At 46.8% G+C, this 19,385-nt stretch overlaps 1 protein-coding gene across 2 annotated transcripts in view; it reads right to left on the reverse strand.

Annotated features, from left to right (window-relative positions):
- The window catches only part of RPS6KB1 (ribosomal protein S6 kinase B1), a 718,570-nt gene that overhangs the window by 215,086 nt on the left and 484,099 nt on the right, over positions 1–19,385 (reverse strand). For both annotated transcript variants that reach the window (XM_069615097.1, XM_069615096.1), the window contains exon 13: positions 15,659–15,766. In XM_069615097.1, coding sequence (XP_069471198.1) covers positions 15,659–15,766 — 108 coding nt within the window. The remainder of the gene's footprint in view (positions 1–15,658; positions 15,767–19,385) is intronic.

Consider the following 19,385-nt stretch of genomic DNA (forward strand, 5'->3'; position numbering starts at 1 on the left):
CTGTTGCCCTGTGGGCGCTTTGAAACAGAATTGACTTACTGTAGAAGGGCCCAACAAATGCGTGCGTAACAAATGCAAAATAAATACATTATAAAACCAACAGAATACTTATGGTGTGCAACCCAAAGTATAAACCATATTTAGAATAGCAGTATGCATTTCAGGGCGAGTAAAACCTAATTATGCACATTTAGAATGGCAGAAGGCTTTTCATGGGGAGTAAAACCACATTAGTAGACTTTTGGAATGACCGGATGTAATTTATTTAATTTAAGTGGTGGTCAAAGAGTATGACTTTCCAAATATATACAAATTAATTACAAGATAAAACAGAAAAATAGAAGCATAAAATACCTTAACCTAACCAATCCTCAGAACACAGACTTTTATTTCTTTCGAGGCAAAGTAATTAAACCTAGATTGTTCAATAATTTTAAGACTTCCATAGTGTAACAGGTTTCATGTCCTGAGGAGAGTCTTTCCCAAAAGTCCAACGTGGTCAACCAGCCACATTTGTCAACAAACCGTTTCAAAAAGAACACCCTCAAATTCGACACAGCGGGACATTGGAGTGGAGCCACATATTCCCCATGTTTTGTTCTCTTTATCCCTTACAGCCAAGCCTTCTACTGTAGGGAGAATATTTAGGCGAATTCTTAAAAATTCTGCTCTCCATTTAGAGTTCGGAAATTGCTTCAAATGAGGTGGAAGGGAGCTTCACGGTTTGTCTAAAAAGGAAAAGATGTATACAATGTATAGCTCTTTATTCCATCTATAGTCAATACCCAATCAGTTATTTGTATTGCTGATTTGGTTCCTACTGGATATGATATCAAATCCCCCACTCTGAGAACACAGTTGGATGTAATTAAAGGTAAGCAGACCCTAATGATGATAACCTATAGTGTTATTCTGTTTCAGGAATTTGTTAGGGAGATTTATCATTTTTATGCTTCATCCCCTCCCCTAGTGAGACCCCCAGTACCTTTTGCTCGACTTCTGGACCTTTTCCTTTCTATCCTGAAGGAGTGGAGCCTTCTTCCATTCATTCACTCATTCATTCTTATTTGCTCTGACTTTTGGACATCTGCTCTCTGTGTTTTACCTTTACTATGGAGTAAACTTCCTCCACATCTCTTTAAAGGCATCTGTGTTTAGTTTGTTTTTTTGTAAAGCGCAGCCGAACCCTCGGGTAACTGGGCGCATAGTCTTAGGATTGGCAGTTACATAAATTGCACATACATACAGGATATAACATAGGATTGTACATAGTAAAGTTAGTATAAGGGACCAGGTTACAAAGTGGTCCGTGAGGAAACATAGCTTAGCTATCGGTGTATATGTGGCCTACTTGGTAATACATCATAAATCATTGAATCATGGGAGCATGGGAGCTTAATGTAAAGAAGCGTAGGGCACCAGATTAGGCTAAGTGCAATTAACAGGCTATTGTTGAGATGCAAGAAGGTCTTTTACCTTGGCTCGGAACGACCAGAATGATTGCTCAGCTCTAATTGTCATAGGGAGTGCATTCCAGGATTTGGCTGCTAGTACAGGGAAGCTGGCTCCTCCAGCTGTTTTTAAGTTGAACCTTGGGACGTTGAGTTGATGTAGGTATGGGGATCTGGTTGGTCTGGAGGAGTTCTGTCTTTTGTCTGATAAATAGCAAGGGGCTGTCAGATAGAGGCATTTGTGAGTGATAACCAATGCTCGTAGTTTAATTCTCTCTCGGATAGGGAGCCAGTGGACTTCCTTCCTGGCAGCTGAGATGTGGGCCTTGCGTGGGAGATTGAGGGCACATCTAAGGGCGTTGTTTTGGAGCATCTGCAATCTGTTCAGGTTGTGGTTCGTGGAGCCTAGGAAGAGTGTTACAATAGTCCAGTTTGGACAGTATGAGGTAGTGTAAGGCGGCTGTTGGTGGATAAGGGTTTTCAGGCGTTTGTAAGTTTCTTAGTGTAGGCAGTGGAGGAGATGGTGGCGTTAATTTTCTTTTTGAAGGAAAGGGTGGAGTCAAGATATGCACCTAGTGTTTTGACTTCTTTAGATACTTTTATGATGTTGCCATCGACGATGGATTGGTATCTAGGGTCAAGTTTATGGAGACGGGCCTTTGAGCCAGCTATCAGCAGTTCCGCCTCGTAGTAGCTTAAGCAGAGGCTATGAGTGGCCATCCATGCTTGGATTTCAAGGTAGATCTCATTTAATTTAGCAACATCCTCCTCCTAACTCCCCGTGAGCGCAATGAGGACCAGGGTGTCGTCGGCGTAGTTAGTATATATAACTCCCAGGTCATCTGGGCGGTCGAAAAGGAGCTTGGTGAAGATGTAAAGTGTGGGAGAGATGCATGAGCCTTGGGGGAAACTCAACATTGAATCAGTAGTGGGTCCGAGGCAGCGCCGCCTGAAGGGGCGAAGACCCTAGTTGTTCTGTCCGATAGGAAGTATTGGATCCAATTGGTGGCATCCTGGGAGAATGCAGCAGCCGATGAAAGGTGTTCGATGAGTATTTGGTGGTCGACTAGGTCGGAGGCTGCGGACAGATCCAACAGGAGCAGAATAGCCAGATTACCCATGTCTTTCGCTTCGTCCATTTGTATTTTTAGATCCAGGAGGGCTCTTTCCGTCCCGTGCCTGGTTCTAAAGCCAGATTGTCGCAGACCAAGAAGGTGGTCTTCCAAATATTGTTGGATTTGGAGGTATGCTACTCTGTCTATTATTTTTAAGAGGAAGGGGAAGGGGACAGTCGTAATGAGCCTGTAGTCTGTTGGTGAGTTGGGGTTCAGGTTGGGTTTTTTGATTAGTGGTGGGACCCAGGCCTCTTTGAGGTTGTGTGGGACTACATAATTTTTAAACAATGAATTGATCAGGTAGGCGATAAAGGGGTCTAGATCTTTTGCCCAGTCCTTGATAACTGATGCCGGACATAAGTCGCCTAGACCGTTAAAGGTTTTAGACTGGCAATAATATTGATTACTTTGTTCTCTGTGACTGGTGAGAAACTGCAAGGGGGCAGACGGGTTGGGGTGAGCTAGGGGTGGCACTTGTGTGGGCTTTGGGCACGAGGTTGGCTTTTTTTAGATTCAATCTTGGCTTGTAGGAGGGCTATTTTATTGGAGAGTGCTTGTTGGATGTTGTTACACCACGTTTTATCCTTGATGCAATCGGTAGAGGGCAACAGTGATTCCAGTTCTCGTAGGATGGAGAATAACTCTTTAGTGCCGGATTTGGCGTGGAGTATTCTGGTATTATAAATCTCTTAGCATTTGTGATAGCAGTTTTGTATGCGACTCCTATCTGAGAATTTTTTTTGGGTGGTGATAGAGGGGGGGGGCTTTCCTTCAGTTGGATTCAGCTGTCCTCTTGAGGTTCTGAAGTTTTTAGTTCGGCCGAGAACCATTTGTTAACTTTTTCAGAAAGCAGCTCCTTCTGGGCAGTCTTGCTGGGAACCCTGTGGGTTCTCCTTTGAGATTCTTTCTTCATGCTTACTAACTGCAGGTCTCAATGATGGAAGGATACTTTGTATCCCACCTAAAACTTTATACTATGAGATTAGCGCACACCACCTTATGCGGAGTGCGAAGAGAATCCCTAGTGTCCCCCTTCTCTCTGCTCCTGTGACTTTTCAGTCACAGCCAACCATATAGTTATAGCTGCTGGCTGTGGATGTGTTCTACCAACTTTTGTGGTATTTGCTATTGCAGACTGTATTCACAGTCTCAGTTATGCACATTTGGGTCACCTATGTTCTAACATGGTGGCTCCTTTCTTTTCTCCATTTCTATCGTGGTTCTTCTGTGTTGGCCCTTCTTCTAACATTTGGGAGGGGGTCTGTGTGTGCTGCCTTTGGCAGGAACCCTTCGGTGTCCCCGCCTAGGCTCCAGTGTGTCTGGGCAGGCAGGAAGTGGGGAAGGAGTTATTCACTCCCCTGCCCTTTGTCTGCCTGAATCGAAACCAGTGCTCACGGGGGTGGAGGGGGGAGGGGGCTGGCGGTCCTGATTGGAGAGCCACCTGCCCCTTTCTGTAAACTACAGAGAGAGACTGAAGACAAGTGTGTGGTGAAACAGAATAAAAGGTGAGGTTCCTGAGGGAAAAGGCTAGTCGACCACTGGAAACTGAAGTATTCAAATAAACTCTTACACACAAGGTTTCTTGAGTAAACAGTTATTAATTTATTTACCAGTCAGTTACAGTAAGCCTTCTTCAGAAGGTAGCAATATAAAAACACACAAATACACTTCAAAAATACACACTCTTAGTTAACTAAATCAGCAAATACCCATTTGGGATGACACACAGGTACTACCTACACCCTCAGGTGACTTTAATAGCTAAGGTGCTGTTGGCATTAATAGATCACTGTTGCATTTAGAATATTCTTGGGACTAGTGTCAAAGAGCAGAAAGTTCAGAATAAAACAAGTATTCATACAGTTATTCTTAAGTAGGTAAGTACTTTCAAAACAACCCCTCAATGCAAAGTTAGTTAACCCTTTCCTGGAAAGAAGGCAACACACATCAGCAGAAGAGTCATTCAGGGAGCCACGCCAGCCAATGTTAAGTTAGCAAAAAGTCCAGGTGAACTGAAGCTCTTCAGCAAGTAGAAAGTATGTTCCAATTTTTAACAAGTCGTGGTAGAATAGAAGCCATCAAAGTAGGGCCACAAGCTGATTAGGCTTGTGAAGTAAATAAGCAGCAAGCAACTCTACACATGCAACCAAGCAAGTCTCCAAGGAGGACAAGTGCTTACACAACAAGAGGTAAGTTCTTAGACTTTACAGTACCCTTAGTTTGAAGAATAGGTGTAGCAGATGACTCCTGTGCAGCTCTGCAGATTACGCTGTTCCTGGGCATCAGTCGTGGGGACAAGCGGGAGGAGTTCTGGCGACTCCTCCACTGCAATGGGACGGTCACCGCTCGCAACTGTCAAATAAGTGGCTGTTCAGTGTTTCAGCTCCAAGCGTCTACCGCAAATAGCAACAACGCGGTTCCTGGCTATCGAGATGGGCTTTCCTTGCATCTGGGGTCCTGCACTCTGAGGGGGCTCATGCTCGGTCAGTCCTGCTTCCTGGGAGTCCGGTGGATCTTCCTGGAGCTCTTGGCCAGCTTAAAAGCAACGCACATGAACTCAAATTCCTCTCCCTGGCTATTCGGTTTCCAGCAGCTTTTCGAAGTTCAACTAGCTCCGAGAGGATGTCCAGGTGGCTTACTTTAGAGTCGATTGGTCCCACCAACTCAAGGGGAGAAGTCGTCCTTGCAGGGGCTTCTCTGTCAATACGAATTTGGAGTTTCAGCACAGCAGCAGGGCTTCACCAGGCAAACCAACGGTCCAGGAGTTGCAGCAGGCGTCCACTTCAAGTTCTTATTCGGTTCCTTCGTCCAGTGGTCGACTCTGCCTTCCAAGCCAAAAAGCCTCAGCTTTTATGCAGGTTTCTCCCATTCATTCCAGCCTAGCTGTCAGTGCCGGACAGTCAGCCGGCCAATCACCACAGAGTGCATTATGGGTCTCCTATAAGACTAAGCACAGGGAGTTTCGGGCACCTCCCTCACTTCCTGCCCCCGCCAGACACCCTGGAGCCAGAGGCGGCCTTCACTCGTGAATCCTGCCAAAGGCAAAGTGAACAAAGGGACCAAACATGGTTTGGCGCACACAGTAATTGTCAAGACCCTTCCTCAAAGAAATGGCGAAAAAAGACCAGGGCTATTTTGTCAGAAATTGCACCCTTGGGAGCTTTACTGCAGCTGCGAACCACTGTCACCAGCCATTTAGTGAGGAAAGGGTAACAAAAATGTTACATGAGAAGCTAGACACAGGGAATACCAAGTAACCCCTCCAGCACCCTATTGTAATATAGTGTGTGCTGGTGTAGAAAGTTACAATTGTAAGTAAAGTCAATTTCACTTAACTGCTCTTGGAAACTGTAGTTTATCCAAGAAAAGGTATTTAAACCTTTGGGAAATCTGAGACTTCCATGTGCCACTGCACTGAAGGTGCCGTGTGACAATGTAAAAGGTGATGCCTATGGAGTTTGTCAGACTCCACAACCAAAAGAGAAACAGTGTTCAAAATCACATTAAAAATACATGAGCGAGTGGTAAAAAAAGGTCTCACACTCTCCAGGAAAAAAAAAAATCAAGTCCTAAAAATCCAGCAAAGTTGCTGGGAGTCTAAGGTAGAGGGAATTAGGGAGAATTCTCAGAAATGTGCTAACAACTGTCTTTGAGAGACCAAATCTGTCCAATTCTTTGATGAGCTCGAGGTGAACCTCCAAAGACACTATCCGACTCATTTAAGTCCCCTCACAGGAGTGCAGGACTCCAGAATCGAAGACCACCGACTGGGCGAATACCGCCCTTTGTTGGTGCTCAGAAACAGGTGCCAAAACCACAGACTCACCAGGGAGATGGAAGAAATCCATGCAAAGGATCCTCTCTCGAGACTACTCGATCTGGTGACGAAAGGAAGGACTCTGAACAGGATGTCTCAGCAGCAATCAGGAGACCGGGTCCGTTGCTGCTGCACAGGCGAGAATCCAGCTATGAGCATTTCTTCTAACCTAAGGTACTGTGGGATGAAAGGTATTGCTTACCTTGTACCATGAACTCGCTCTAGAGTGTGTGAAGAGGTGTCCAGTCTACCTCTGACCCAAGTTGCCGGCTTGTGTCCCCTTGAGTCATTTTGCAGGGTCTCCCTCATTGTGTCGATTCAAGTACCTTTTCCTAGAGACTTAAAAGTATCCCGAGGAACTTTTGCTGTTCTGCTGCTTAAGACTTTAAATCTACTCCCAACTGAATTAAGGCATGGACTTTAAAAGCATTAGTTTGCCAAGAAAGTGTCTCTAGAACATTAAGCTCTGCTACTGTATGACTAACCAACCTTTTCTTTCCAAAAATACTTCATCTTGTGGTTTTGTGAACTTAATACAATCGTTGTCTTAACAAGAGTGCGCAGTCGTACAGATAATACGGTAGAATTCATTAGTGTCAAACTAACAATTGTACCACTAGCAACTACCACTGAAGCTGTGGCTTTTGACGAAGCCCAGTGGCAGAACCTGGTCCACTTGCTCTTGTACTGGCTCCTGGTAGCATCGCTCCTAGTGCCCTGTATAATGTTTAGGTTGGCCTGAGACAGATTTAGATGCCTTAGCGTGACCTGTTCAGGCACCACGCTGCAAGGGTTATTTTCTGGTGGACGGGGTGGATGACTGTGCCCCCCCCAACTGTGAGTAGGTGCTCCGGACCAAGCAAAAGGTGCACCACGGCCTGATCTGACAGGCTGAGACGTTCAGAGAACCAAGGCCTTGCAGGCCACCACAGAGCTATCAGGATGAACCAGAGATGCCAGGCCTCCCTGATCTTGCAGATTACCCTGTGAGCCAGGGGAGTGGGAGGAAAGGCATACGCGTTCCTGTTGTCCCATTGTATCTGCATCGCACAGCAAGCCCCAGCCCTGTCCCTGCCAGGACGTGAACTGGGGATCCAAGAGATCTACCTGAAAATGATCCCCGGAAGGACCTGTTTGTTCAACCGCCACACGTAGTTGTCCGCATCCAGACTGCTGAGCCGGTCCGCCTCCGTGTTGAACTCCCTCGGGAGGTGGATTGCCCTCAAGTGCATGTTCTCGAGCACCCATTCTAAAATGTTGACTGCCACGGCGTATAGGGGAGGAGACCTGGTGCCACTCTGCTTGTTGATGTAATACATGCTGGTGGAATTGTCTGTTTGGATGAGTAACATCTTGCCACTTATCGGAAGGAAGGCTTTGAGAGCAAGCCAGATAGCCTTCAGGTCTAGCCAATTGATATGGGCCTTCTGTTCCTGGAGAGACCCGACTCCATGGACACTGATTGTCCATGGCCCTCCCCAGCACTCCAAGGAAGAGTCGGTGATCGTAACCGGCGCTGCTGGTTGCCTGAAGGGTCTGCTTACCCTCAGGTTGCAGTCTGTGCTCCACCAGAGAAGGTCCCGGTGGAGAAGGCAAGGAATGCCGAGTTCCACCTGGGATCCCCCTCCTGATACCTTGAGGATGCGAAGTGCAGTTGCAATCGTCTCATTTTGAGCCTCATGTATGGCACTGCCAGGAGACATGCCGCCATGATACCCAAGAGGTGTTGGTACCACCAGCCTGAGGTCACCACTCCGCTGAGAAAATGCCCCATGGCCCACTTAATGGCTGTGATCTTGTCCTCCAAGGGAAAAACTCTCTCTGAGCTTGTGTCCCAGATGAGGCCCAGGAACGTTAGAGTCTGCATAAGCTCCAGCTGTGACTTGAGATTGATAGAAAATCCCAAATTGTGTAGCGGAGGTGGTGTGATGTACCGCCTCCGGGGACCTCGCCCTAATGAGCCAGACTACGTACAGATAGACATGGTGACCCTGGGCCATCAGAAGGGCTGCCATTGCATTCATAAGTCTGTTAAAGACCCTGGGGGTTGAATTGATTACAAAGGGTAGAACCTTCTATTGGAAATGAAAGCCCACGATCCTGAACCTCAGAAAGGACCGATTAGGTTGCATGTTCCCGGAAGCCCTGTTACCTGCTGAAGGCCTGCCCCTTGTCGGAACGCTGGTGCATCTGGCAGTACGTCTTGGGCATGGACTCCGAGGATAGATAAGGATTTTGCAGTCTGAACTGTTCTTATAAACTGTTCCTCATCGACAATGGAATTAAAAAAGGTTGCCATCCTTGAATGGAAGGTCCAATATGCGTTCCTGGACGTCCGGGGTGAACTTGGTAGACCGTAGCCAGGCGGTCATGTACGTGGCGATGCAGACGTTACAGCCTGAGGTGTCTATATGCGCAACAGTGGACTACATGCTGTCCTGAGCCACCATTTTTGCTGCTTCCAGCTCCGCCTTGAAACGCTTGAAGTCTGCTATTTCCCACCAAAGCCTCTGATGAACGCCTTCGAGCATGGCGTCTGCATTAGACTGACGAAGGTGTAGGGAGGCATTGGAATAGACTTTCTTTCCATAGGCCTCCAAGATCTTCTCCTTGCCTAGAAGCCCCGAAGACGAGGTACCCGAGGAAGACTGAGTAGAGTGAGACCGCGGCAATCACCAAGGAGTGCGGTTGAGGGTGTGCTGACAGCAAGAGAGGATCCCCCCTCCAATTGCCTGTAATGGCGTTGAGGCGCCGATAGGTAGGATGCGCCGAATGAAGTTCGAGCCATCCCTTTTTGGCAAAGGGTACAACGTCCTTCTGCATCGGGATTCCCGTTCTAGCTGCAGGGTTTAAAGTGAGGACCTCGGCCAGGACCCCCACGCTCCTGGTTGTTAAACCTCGGATTGGGGAAGCCCGAAGTATTCAGCCAAAGCTGTGAGCCATTCATGGAAGGCCTTGGCCGAAGATGGGGTGCCTGGATCATCCTCCTCATTGGTGTCCACCAATGGGTCCTGCTGGTCTGCAGCAGGTGGAGGAGTACTGGGCGTCGGAGGCTGAGGTGTGTTGACCGGAGCTGGAGTGGAACCGGCCGAACTGTAGGAGGCAGGGGTGCTGGAACTGTGGGACCTGGCGTGGGCAGCTGGGGCTGCGCGGGGGCCCGAGGCGCTGGAGCCATTAGGAGGAATGACTGGGCGCTAGTGGCGGGACTGGAGGCAGCATGTCCTTGATCACATTGAAGGATGGCTGCCATCTGAGGAAACGTCAAGAGTGAGGAACTTTAAAAAAATAAATAAAACTGTCCTCACAGGGAGGTGGGGCGGTAGGTGGCAAGTGAGTAGTAGCAGGTGGCTGCTGAGGCCTGTGCGTACTTCGTCTTGTTGGCTGTGGGGTGTATCTAGCCTGCGATGCTGAAGGATATAGTGTAGGCTACATACCTGGCGTAGACCAGTCCCCCGTCCCTCCCCCACAAGACACTCGTTCTCCAACCTGCTCTCCCAACGGGGATGGCGTCAGACGTGCGGCCATTTTGTCTGGTCCAGCGGCCATTTTGTCTCGCTGCATGCCACGCGCCCCGCATCGTGCTTGCCAAGCTGGGCCCGGCCTACTCCTGGACTCTTGGCGGTGGAGTGTGAGGCCTACCCTGCACCTCAGGACAGGGCCTGGTAGGCGTTGTGCCCTCAGCTGTGTCACCAGTAGTGCTGCGTAAAGACGTCCCCTCAGACATTTGTCTGGTAGTAGGGCGTAGCCCCTCAGGTGGACACCTGGTAAAAGAACCTTGCGGTCCCCCACTGATGTCACCAGAAGTATCTAGCGACCCCTCGGCCTGGCGGCCGGTAGCTGAGGCAGCCTCGGCACCTGTGCTGGTGTCAGAACCTGAACGGTCCCTCCCAGTCGGACGCTTCCTGGGAAGGAGTCACCCTTGAGGGGTGCGGTTGAAAAAAGTGGCCCTACCTTGGGCCTCGACTTGTGCCTGACCAAGTTCAAGTCCTCTGAAGACGACCGTTCAAAGAGCTCTCTCCACCGAGCTAACCTGTTTGGAGCGTGTGGTGTAAGCGCGTCACACGCAGTACAACCCTGCCAGCCGTGATCTTAATAAAATAATAATTTTGCATTTATTTAGTGCTACGAACCCTCAGGCATCCGAGCGCTGCTTATTACCCACGGTGTGTGGTGCTCATTTATCAACCATGGAAGGATGAAAGGCTGAGTTCGGCCCTGCTGGGATTTGAACGTGCGTCGGCAGCTCTGCACAGATGTCAAAGCGAGCACTCTACTCGCTGTGCTATCTGACAGGCTATCATGGCCAAAGCAGTGGCAGGAGAGTGTGGAGGTCCAAAGTAGGGAAGAGCCCCTGGCAGGCTGGACACCTGCTGAAGCCTGATGACGTCGACATGCGCCAGGGAGGAGCGTGCGCCAGAGGACTGAGTACCTGATTAAAAACCAAAAAACAGAAGACAAGACAGTATCTGGGTAAGAGCGCGTGGAATTACAAGGCTGAGCCAAACCCAGGAGAACTGGTGAAAGCGGTCGGCTCCCGTTGCAGAAAAGAGGACTGGGGAGTGGCACCTGTGGGTGGAGTCAGGGGAGTGCATGCTCCAAGGCCCACGCCCCTGCACGCCTTTAAATTTAAATGGGAAGAAGATTTTTTCTGGTGAAAAAGGTTCCATCTCCCGTTCCTAGCGAGGGACGCCCATGCAGCATGAAGGAAAGGGGACGGGACGTAGGAGTACCAAACGCCATCTGTTAGGGAGGATTCTCAGAAATGTGCTAATTCCTCTATTTCCTATTTCTATTTCCGTTAGAGACGCCTAGCTCTTTTGCTGGACTTTAGATTTTTATCCTGAAGAGAGCGAGATCTTTTTCCCACTCTATCATGAATTTTTATTTAATTTGAACTCTTTGGTTTTGGAGTCTGACAAACTCCATAGGCATGATCTTTTCACATTGTGACACCCAGTACCCTAAGAGCAGTGTCACAGAGAAGGGCTTTGGATTTCTACTAAGGTTTAGATACCTTCTCCTCGGTAACTACTGTTTCCAAGAGTAGTAAAGTGAAATTGACTTAACTTATATGTGTGTCTTTGTAGACCCAGCACACACTAGAAAACCTTGAGTGTAAGTGTTATTTGTATACTTGTATTTGTCGATTTAATTTTAACAGCTCTACAGCTCACATTTACCAGTCTTGAGAGTCTGGCTGCTCAGTCACACTACCAACTTGTGTAGTGCAGACCTATACCAAAAGGTGGGTTACCAATACCAAGAGGACAAGGCTGGTGTAGTCTCCCACAGGGTTACTGCATCCAATCTTACTTAACAATAGGCCCTTTTATTTTAGCAAGACACCACTAGGACGGAATTATTATTTGATAGTCATAGCTTGCTCCAATCTTTAGATTTAGGATTAGATAGGCGTTTTTCAAACTTTTTTTTAAAGTTCAATAAACACCCTTGAACTGTGGTCACGTGTGTCTGTTTTACTGTTCGATACCATGCCTTCCTTACCAGAGTCAGCAAAATGACACCCATAAAAAGAGTAAAAGAAAGGGTGAGTGGGTTAAAAAAGTTCTCACTTAGGAACATGGAAGAAGAATCCACAAGTCTTGCAAAAGGTGCTGGGGGTCTTACAGTGGAGGGAGATTTAGCATAGAAATGAAAAGCTAACCTAACAATCATGGACACAGTGAAATACTGAAGTGTTGCACAGAAAAAAGAAAAGGGATACAAAGTACCCCTACAGCAGTTCGCCATAAGGTGATGTGTGCTAAAGTTGAATAAAAGAATATTGCAAAATGTACATGGTCCCCGTGCACTTGTAGCCACAAGGGCTGACATGTTCCCACAAATGAGCTGCGCAAAAAGACAATCTACCTCCAAAAATCAGTCCAAGGATCACGCTGTAGCAAAAGGTTGAGAGGGCGTGGTTCTTATATTGATTTAAATGGAGTGAAAGCTGCAAAGAGAATATTTTCTGGAAGCTACCAAAAATGTACAATGGGATACCAACTGCACCCCTGATGAGGCCAAAACTATATCACTTTTGCCATTGGTCTGCTCCCAACACTTTTAAGGTAACAGAACCCCCTGGTGAAAAAACATTTCCTGGGGGTCTACCAAGTTACAAAATGTAAGTAAAGTCAATTTCACTTAACTGCTGTTGGAATCAGGAGTTTTACCAAGAGAAGTTATTCAAACCTTTGGGAAATCTAAGCGACTTCCCTGTAGCACTGCACTGAAGGTGGTGTAACATTGCAAAGATGATGCCTATGGTATTAGTCAGACTCCAAAGTCAAAAGAAAGTGTGAATTAAACAAAAATGCATGACAGAGTGGGAAAAAGGCATCACTCTCTCCAGGTTAGAAATTAAAAGTCCTGAAGTCCAGCTGGAGGTCTCTAAGGTAGCGGGGAATTGGCACATTTCTGAGAATTCTTCCCAACAACATGAAAAAACCTTTGCAGTCAGAAGATGACAACAGGGGAGTTTTCCTAAAGTTCACTTGAGGTAAGACGTCATAAAACTATCCCTTGGCATACAGGTCCCCAACTCTTAGCATAAGCCTGTACTACTCAAGGAACCTTGGTAGAGTGGCACAGCAGTCCAGATTATCATAGGAGGAAGATGTGAGCTGTCGGTATGTACATTGAACCCAGTAAATGTAATCCAAAGAAACCCCTAAAAGGTTATTAAAATATACATTGTATTTACATAAGGAAGGTAGATAAATACTTAGTTCACTTGACCAACAGACAGGAATTTTTGATACTTTGTAAAGGCCATTACTTCAATGGTAGTTGCCCACGGTACAATTGTTAGAGTTTGACATCAATGACAATTGTACCATATTATTGTTACTACTTTGAGGCCTGGGTCTGCAATACCTTCAACTCACCCTGGGGAAATCCCTTCCTTCTCGAGCTCTTCACTCCTCCAACTCCCCGAGGGTCAGTCGCTTCTCCATGCAAGGAGTTGGTGATAGCTTTTCTTCGGCTGGTCCCTCCCTCTGGAACAGCTGCCCTGAAACCTGAGGAGAACCATCTTCGGTTCTGGAAGCACCTCAAGACCTTCCCCTTTGCTTCTGCCTTCTCTCTTCCTCTGCACCTGCTGATATGTCTGTTTCGTCACTGGGCAGCTGGCTACCCTCTGATTTCGGGCCCTGATCCCTTGCCCATTCAGACGCATACCCGCACTGCATCCTGGCAACCATTGCACTTGGGTCTGTACCTGCAACTCTACAGCCCCCCCCCCCCCCATTCCCGCACTTAGACACTGTTTGCCTGCGCCTTTTATTGCACTTTTGCCACCAACTGGCCGCACTACCTGTTGCTTGATCATGTTTCAGCACTTTCCACCCCCCTCCCCCCATCTCCCATGCACTTGTACTATCTCAATGTCACTGAGCCTAGAAAGATCGTTCTGTCTTCCTTTGTACCCCTCCCTTGCCTCGTCACGCCCTGAAACACGTGTATGGGTGTGATATAAATAAAATATCATACCGCACACTTGTGTTAAGACCAAAATAAGTGGTTTTGGTAGCTAAATACAATCACTGTATAAAAAAGTCCTTTAGGAAGGAAAAAGGTTGGTTAATCACAGCAGCGAGCTTAACACTTTTCGGACAAACTAACGCTTTAACTATCCAGTCCCCAACTATACAAAAAAGTCAGTTTAGGAGTGGATTCAAAGTCTTAAGAAGCAACAGAACAGCAAAAGGTCCTCTAGATACATTCAGTCTGTAGGAAAAGTATTGGCAATTTAACACAAGGGGGACCCTGCAAAAGGACTCCCTAAAGGGACACAAGCTGGTAAGCTTGAGTCAGCGGTAGAGGAGAGACCCTTGACACCTTTTCACGCGTCACTCTTGAGCGACTTCTCGGTTGAAGTCAAGTTATACTTTTCACCCCACAGTACCGCAGGTTAGAAGAAATGCTCGTAACTGTATTCTCCACTATGCAGCAGCGACAGACCCGGTCTCCCGATTCCTTGGTCTGGTGACGATAGGAAGGACTCTGAATTGGATGTCTCAGCAGCAGTCTTGAGAGAGGACCCTTGGCACAGATTTCTTCAGTCTCCTTGGTCGGTGTGCGGTTTTGGCACCTTTTTCTCAGCAACGACAAAGGACGGTATTCACCCGGTCGATATTAGATTCTGAAATCCTATAAATCTTCAGCTTTGGTTATTTCAGTTCCAGTGGTAGACTTGCCTTTCACCTCAGGAACCTCACCTTTTATTCAGTTTTCCCCACACACTCCTCTGTAAACTTTCCCAGCATTTTACAAAAAGGGGCACGTGACTGTCCAATCAGGACAGCCAGCTCCCAGTGGCAACTGGTCCCACTCAGGAACTCAGGCAGACAAAGGACAGGGGAGTGAAAAACAATTTTCTGCCTGCCCAGACACACTGGAGCCTAGGTGGGGACACCCAGGGGTTCCCGTCAAAGGCACACACAGACCTCCCCCTCCCAGAATGGTAGAAGGGCTAACAAAGAACCACCACAATACAAATGGTGAAAAAATAAAGGAGCTTCCATGTTAGAACATAAGTGATCCTATTGTGCACAACCGAGAATGAACGCAGTCTGTGGTAAAAAAAAAAAAAAAAGCAAATAGTTGGTAGAACAAATCCACTGCCACCAGCCATAACTATAGGGTTGTCTACATGACTAAAAAGTCACAAGAACTAGGTATCCCCTTAGCACTGCATAAGGTGATGTGTGCTAATCTCTCCAAGAATAAAGTTATAGGAAGGATACAAAGTATCCTTAAGAACTGTAGTTAGTAAGGATAAATGAAGAATCTCAAAGGAAAACCAAAAGGGTTCCCAGCAACACTGCACATAAGGTGCTGTGTGCTGCAAAAGCTAAACATAGATGCCTTTAAAGAGATCTGGAGTAAAGACACCATAGTAAAGGTAAAAAACAGAGCAGAGTTCCAAAAGTCAGAACAAATGAGAATGAATGAGGGGGAAAAAACGCCCCCCTCATTCAGGATAGAAAGAAAAAAGTTCCAGAAGTCCAGCAAAACGTCCTGGGTGTCTCACTAGGAGGGGGGGGGGGGGGTGAAGCATAAAAGTGATACATTAACAGTGCATTTGGAAAGAGAACCCAAAAAGGATAACCACATGTAACAGTTTTCAACTTGAATAGTCTAGCAAGAATGGATTTCCACCTTTATCTGTATTCTATTTCGCACAATGCCAGGTAGCATATCTGCAAACTTAAAAAAGAAACAAAACTGCTTTAAATAACAAAAACACACATTTTCCTGGCTTAACTTACCACGAAAACCTGGTTGGCACTTTCACTGAGCGTTGAATCATCTGGGCTGTCAACTGGCGTCTGCCGTGTAAACTTAGCATCAAACTGGCTCACGTCCTCCTCAGATTGCTTTGTGGAAGAAAAGGTTATAGTATTACTTAAGAGGTATTTTTATTTTTTTAAATAAGCAAGTTGTTTAATGGTTAGGAAAGATTGTTTTTTCATGCTTTCCCTCCATTGATGCATATGGAAAGTTCCAACTTTTTTGTTTTCAATATGTCTTGCAGTTAAAGCGTATTTGCTATACTTTGCTTAGCTCATCTGTTTGTTGGGAACTGGTCAGCCCCCTATCGATAGTGTGTTGGGGAGAATTCTCATAAATGTGCTAATTCCCTTCACCTTAGAGACCCCCAGCAACTTTGCAGGATTTTGTGGACTTGATTTTTTTACCTGGAAAGAGTGCGAGACTTTTTTCTCACTCATGTATTTTGATGTGTGTTGTAGTCTTGTGTTCTTTGATTATGGAGTTTTAAGATAACTCCATAGGCATCTTTTCATGTGTGTTACACAGCACCCTCAGTGCAGTAACATAGGGATATCTTTTCAGACTTCCCAAAGGTTTAAATACCTTCTCTGGGATAAACTATCTTTCTATAGAGTGCTGGAGGGGGTTACCTAGTATCCCCTGTGTCTAAATATTCCTGTAGCAGTCTAATGCTACCATTTTCTATCTAAATGGCTGGTGGTAGTGGTTTTACAACGAACTACCATGATTTTTCCCGACCGCGCACTCCGGTACCTAAAAATCGCGGGAGCCATGTTTTTCAAGACAGCACCTTAAGCCCCTTTGTTTAAAACAGGTCCTGGTCTTTTTTCACCATTTCTTTTTGGAAAGGTCCTTCTAGTGTTTGTCTCTGCGAGCAAAACTAGGTTTGGTCCCTTTGTTTCTATGCCTTTGGTGGGCTTCAGGACTGAAGACGGCCTCTGGCGTCTGGGGAGGGCAGGAAGTGAGGGAGGTGCCCAAAACTCCCTGTGCTTAGATCCCTGGGCGACCCTAATGCATTCTGGCGTGATTGGCTGGCTGACTGTACGGCAAGGACAGCCACCCTGCTGGGTGAGTGGCAGCTAGGCTGGAATGAAAGGGAGAAAGCAGTTTAAAAGGCAAGTCTCTTGGACTGGAAAGCAGAGCCGACCACTAGAAGGAAAGAACCGAAGACGAGCTGGACGAGGACGGCTGCTGCAACTCGTGGACTGTTGGTTTGCCCGGTGAAGCCCTGCTGCAGGTCCGAATGGCTAAATTCATCTCGACAGAGAAGCCCCTTCAAGGACGACTTCTTCCTTTTAGTTGGTGGGACCAATCAACTTGTAAGCCACCTGGATACCATTCGCGGCGCTAGTTAGGATTAACCAGGGGGAAATACACCAGCTTGTGTGCTTGATGACAGCTACTCGAACTGAAGTGACTCAATTTGTCTGTTTTTTTCGACAATCCCGTGCAGGTGTCCCCCAACGTCCTCCCTCTTGTCCCCACGACTGAGGCTCAGGAACAGGGAGATCTGCAGGAGCTGCCAGGAACAAACGTCTTCTGCTGCATCTTGTTCTTCATATTAAGGTACTGTGCCAACCCGATAGAGAGAACTGAGCTCTCATGGTGAAAGTTCGCAGAACTTTCCCAACTTGCAGGCCTAATCAGCTTGTGACCCAACATAGGATTATTTTTCGTACAAACTACTTCTGAGAACTTTTGCAAAGACTTACTGTTTACTTCAAGAACTGCTCTTTCCTATCCACGATACTAGTCCATTGACTTTGGCTTAGGCCTATTGAACTGAATCGAGTCCTCTAATGAACTAAAACTACAATGTGTTTTAGGGAGAATTTTATATTTCGGTGCCAATTCCCTTTAACCTTAGAGACCCCCAGCTCTTTTGCTGGACTCGGGGCTTTTTAATTTTTACTCCTGACTGAGTGGGACCTTTTTCTCACTCCCTCCTGTGTTTTCCGGACTATGATTTTTCTATGCTCTTTACTGTTTTAAGGAGTCTGGTAAACTCCATAGGCATCTGCTTTTGCATTGCGACAGCACCTTTTGTGCAATGCCACTGAGAAGTCCCTTGGACATCTAATATTTATCTTCATTCTCTTGGGTGAACTACTGTTCCCAAGAATAGTAAGATGACCCCCGTCTTACTTACCTTTACTTATTGGTCCAGCACACACCACCGTATGTGGAGTGGTGGGGATTACATAGTAATTCCATTATTCATTTAACATTTTGTTACACAACCTCACTCGAATGAAGCCTGGTGGCAGTGGTTTCCTTTTTTACTGCCTAGTGACATGCATCTGCAGGCTGATACCTCAGATGCAGCGCTGCACACAAGGGTGACCATTTTCCCAAAACTGCCCGTATTCTTTTTTTTCACCATTTCTTGTTAGTTTCTTCTAGGCTTTTACTCTGTCTGCATCAGGTTTGAGTGCTTTGTGTGTTTTGTCTTTGGTGGGCTTCAGCTCTGAAGCCCGCCCAGGCTCCAGTGTCTGGAAAGGCAGGAAGTGAGGGAACCGAAACGTCCCGGTCCTTTGTCTCTAGGTGTGCCTGAGTGAAACCAGTTCCAATGGGCCGGCTGGCTGTCCTGGAGGACAATCAACCTCAAGTGTGATTGACAGCCTAGGGCTGTGAATGAATGGGAACTTGGATAAAAAAGTGTGGGTTTTGGGACTAAGAGTAAACTACTGGAGGACAACATACGAAGCAGACGACTAGAGAAGACGCCAGCAGCACACTCCTGGACAGCGAAGTGCCTGGTGAAGCCCTGAAGCTGTGCTGACCCCGATTTCAAATTGACAGGGAAGATCCTTAAAGGACTACTTCCCTTAGTCTGGTGGGACCAACAAACTCCTACTTGCTGAGACTTTGCAAGGCCGCAGAAGCCCAATACCCAGGGTACCTCGAGCACTTATGAGTGCATGGTCTTTCGAAGACCGAATCCAGCCAGATCTTCGCAGGCATTTAATGGACCCTACAGAAGCAAGAAATTTGCACCCAAAGTCCCCTCACCAGAGCCCAGGACAGAGGGATCAAGGAAATCCTAACCAGAGCTTTGGCTGCGAAAAAGGTGTCAAAACCACAGAATTGACGAAAAATCCATTGCTGCAGAGTCCCTCTCTCGAGTGCTGCCGCAGGAGGCCGTCAGACGTCCTCCCTTTCGTCACGACAACGAAGGACCATGAACAAAGGACTACTGCATTGCATTGTGACGGGAACCAGCTGGAACACTTTCTTCATTTTCAAGGTACTGTGGGGCTTGGGGTATTTCATTTGTTTCCCATTTGGGGTGCTTCCCATCGTTGGGAGTGCGATTTAACCCTACACTAAGTTGACCTCAACTTACCTGCATTGGCCTAATAGCTTGTGCTTTCTAAAGGTGACTCCTCTTAAGTTGCTGTGATTTCTCTTTTGAACACTGACTATTTAAGGACAGATTTCTAAGAAGAAGAGCATCAGAACTTTGAATTTGCCTACTGACTTTGGCTGTCCTGGCTCCTTAAAGGCCTCCGTCTGAACCTATTTGCTTTGGCAGTGCTTGATCCCTCACAGGTTTTACATTTTGAACACTTTAATGCTGCGATAATAGAGTGCCTGCATCCCTTTGGGAGAATCTAACTGTTCTTATAACCTATCAGTCTGTTCTGATCCAACCGTCACCTTTCCTTCCTTTTAAAAAAAAACAATATTGCAAAGGTGATA

The sequence above is a fragment of the Ambystoma mexicanum genome, chromosome 9 (assembly GCF_040938575.1).
Source record: "Ambystoma mexicanum isolate Mex_15411 chromosome 9, UKY_AmexF1_1, whole genome shotgun sequence".
In the NCBI taxonomy this organism is placed as follows: domain Eukaryota; kingdom Metazoa; phylum Chordata; class Amphibia; order Caudata; family Ambystomatidae; genus Ambystoma; species Ambystoma mexicanum.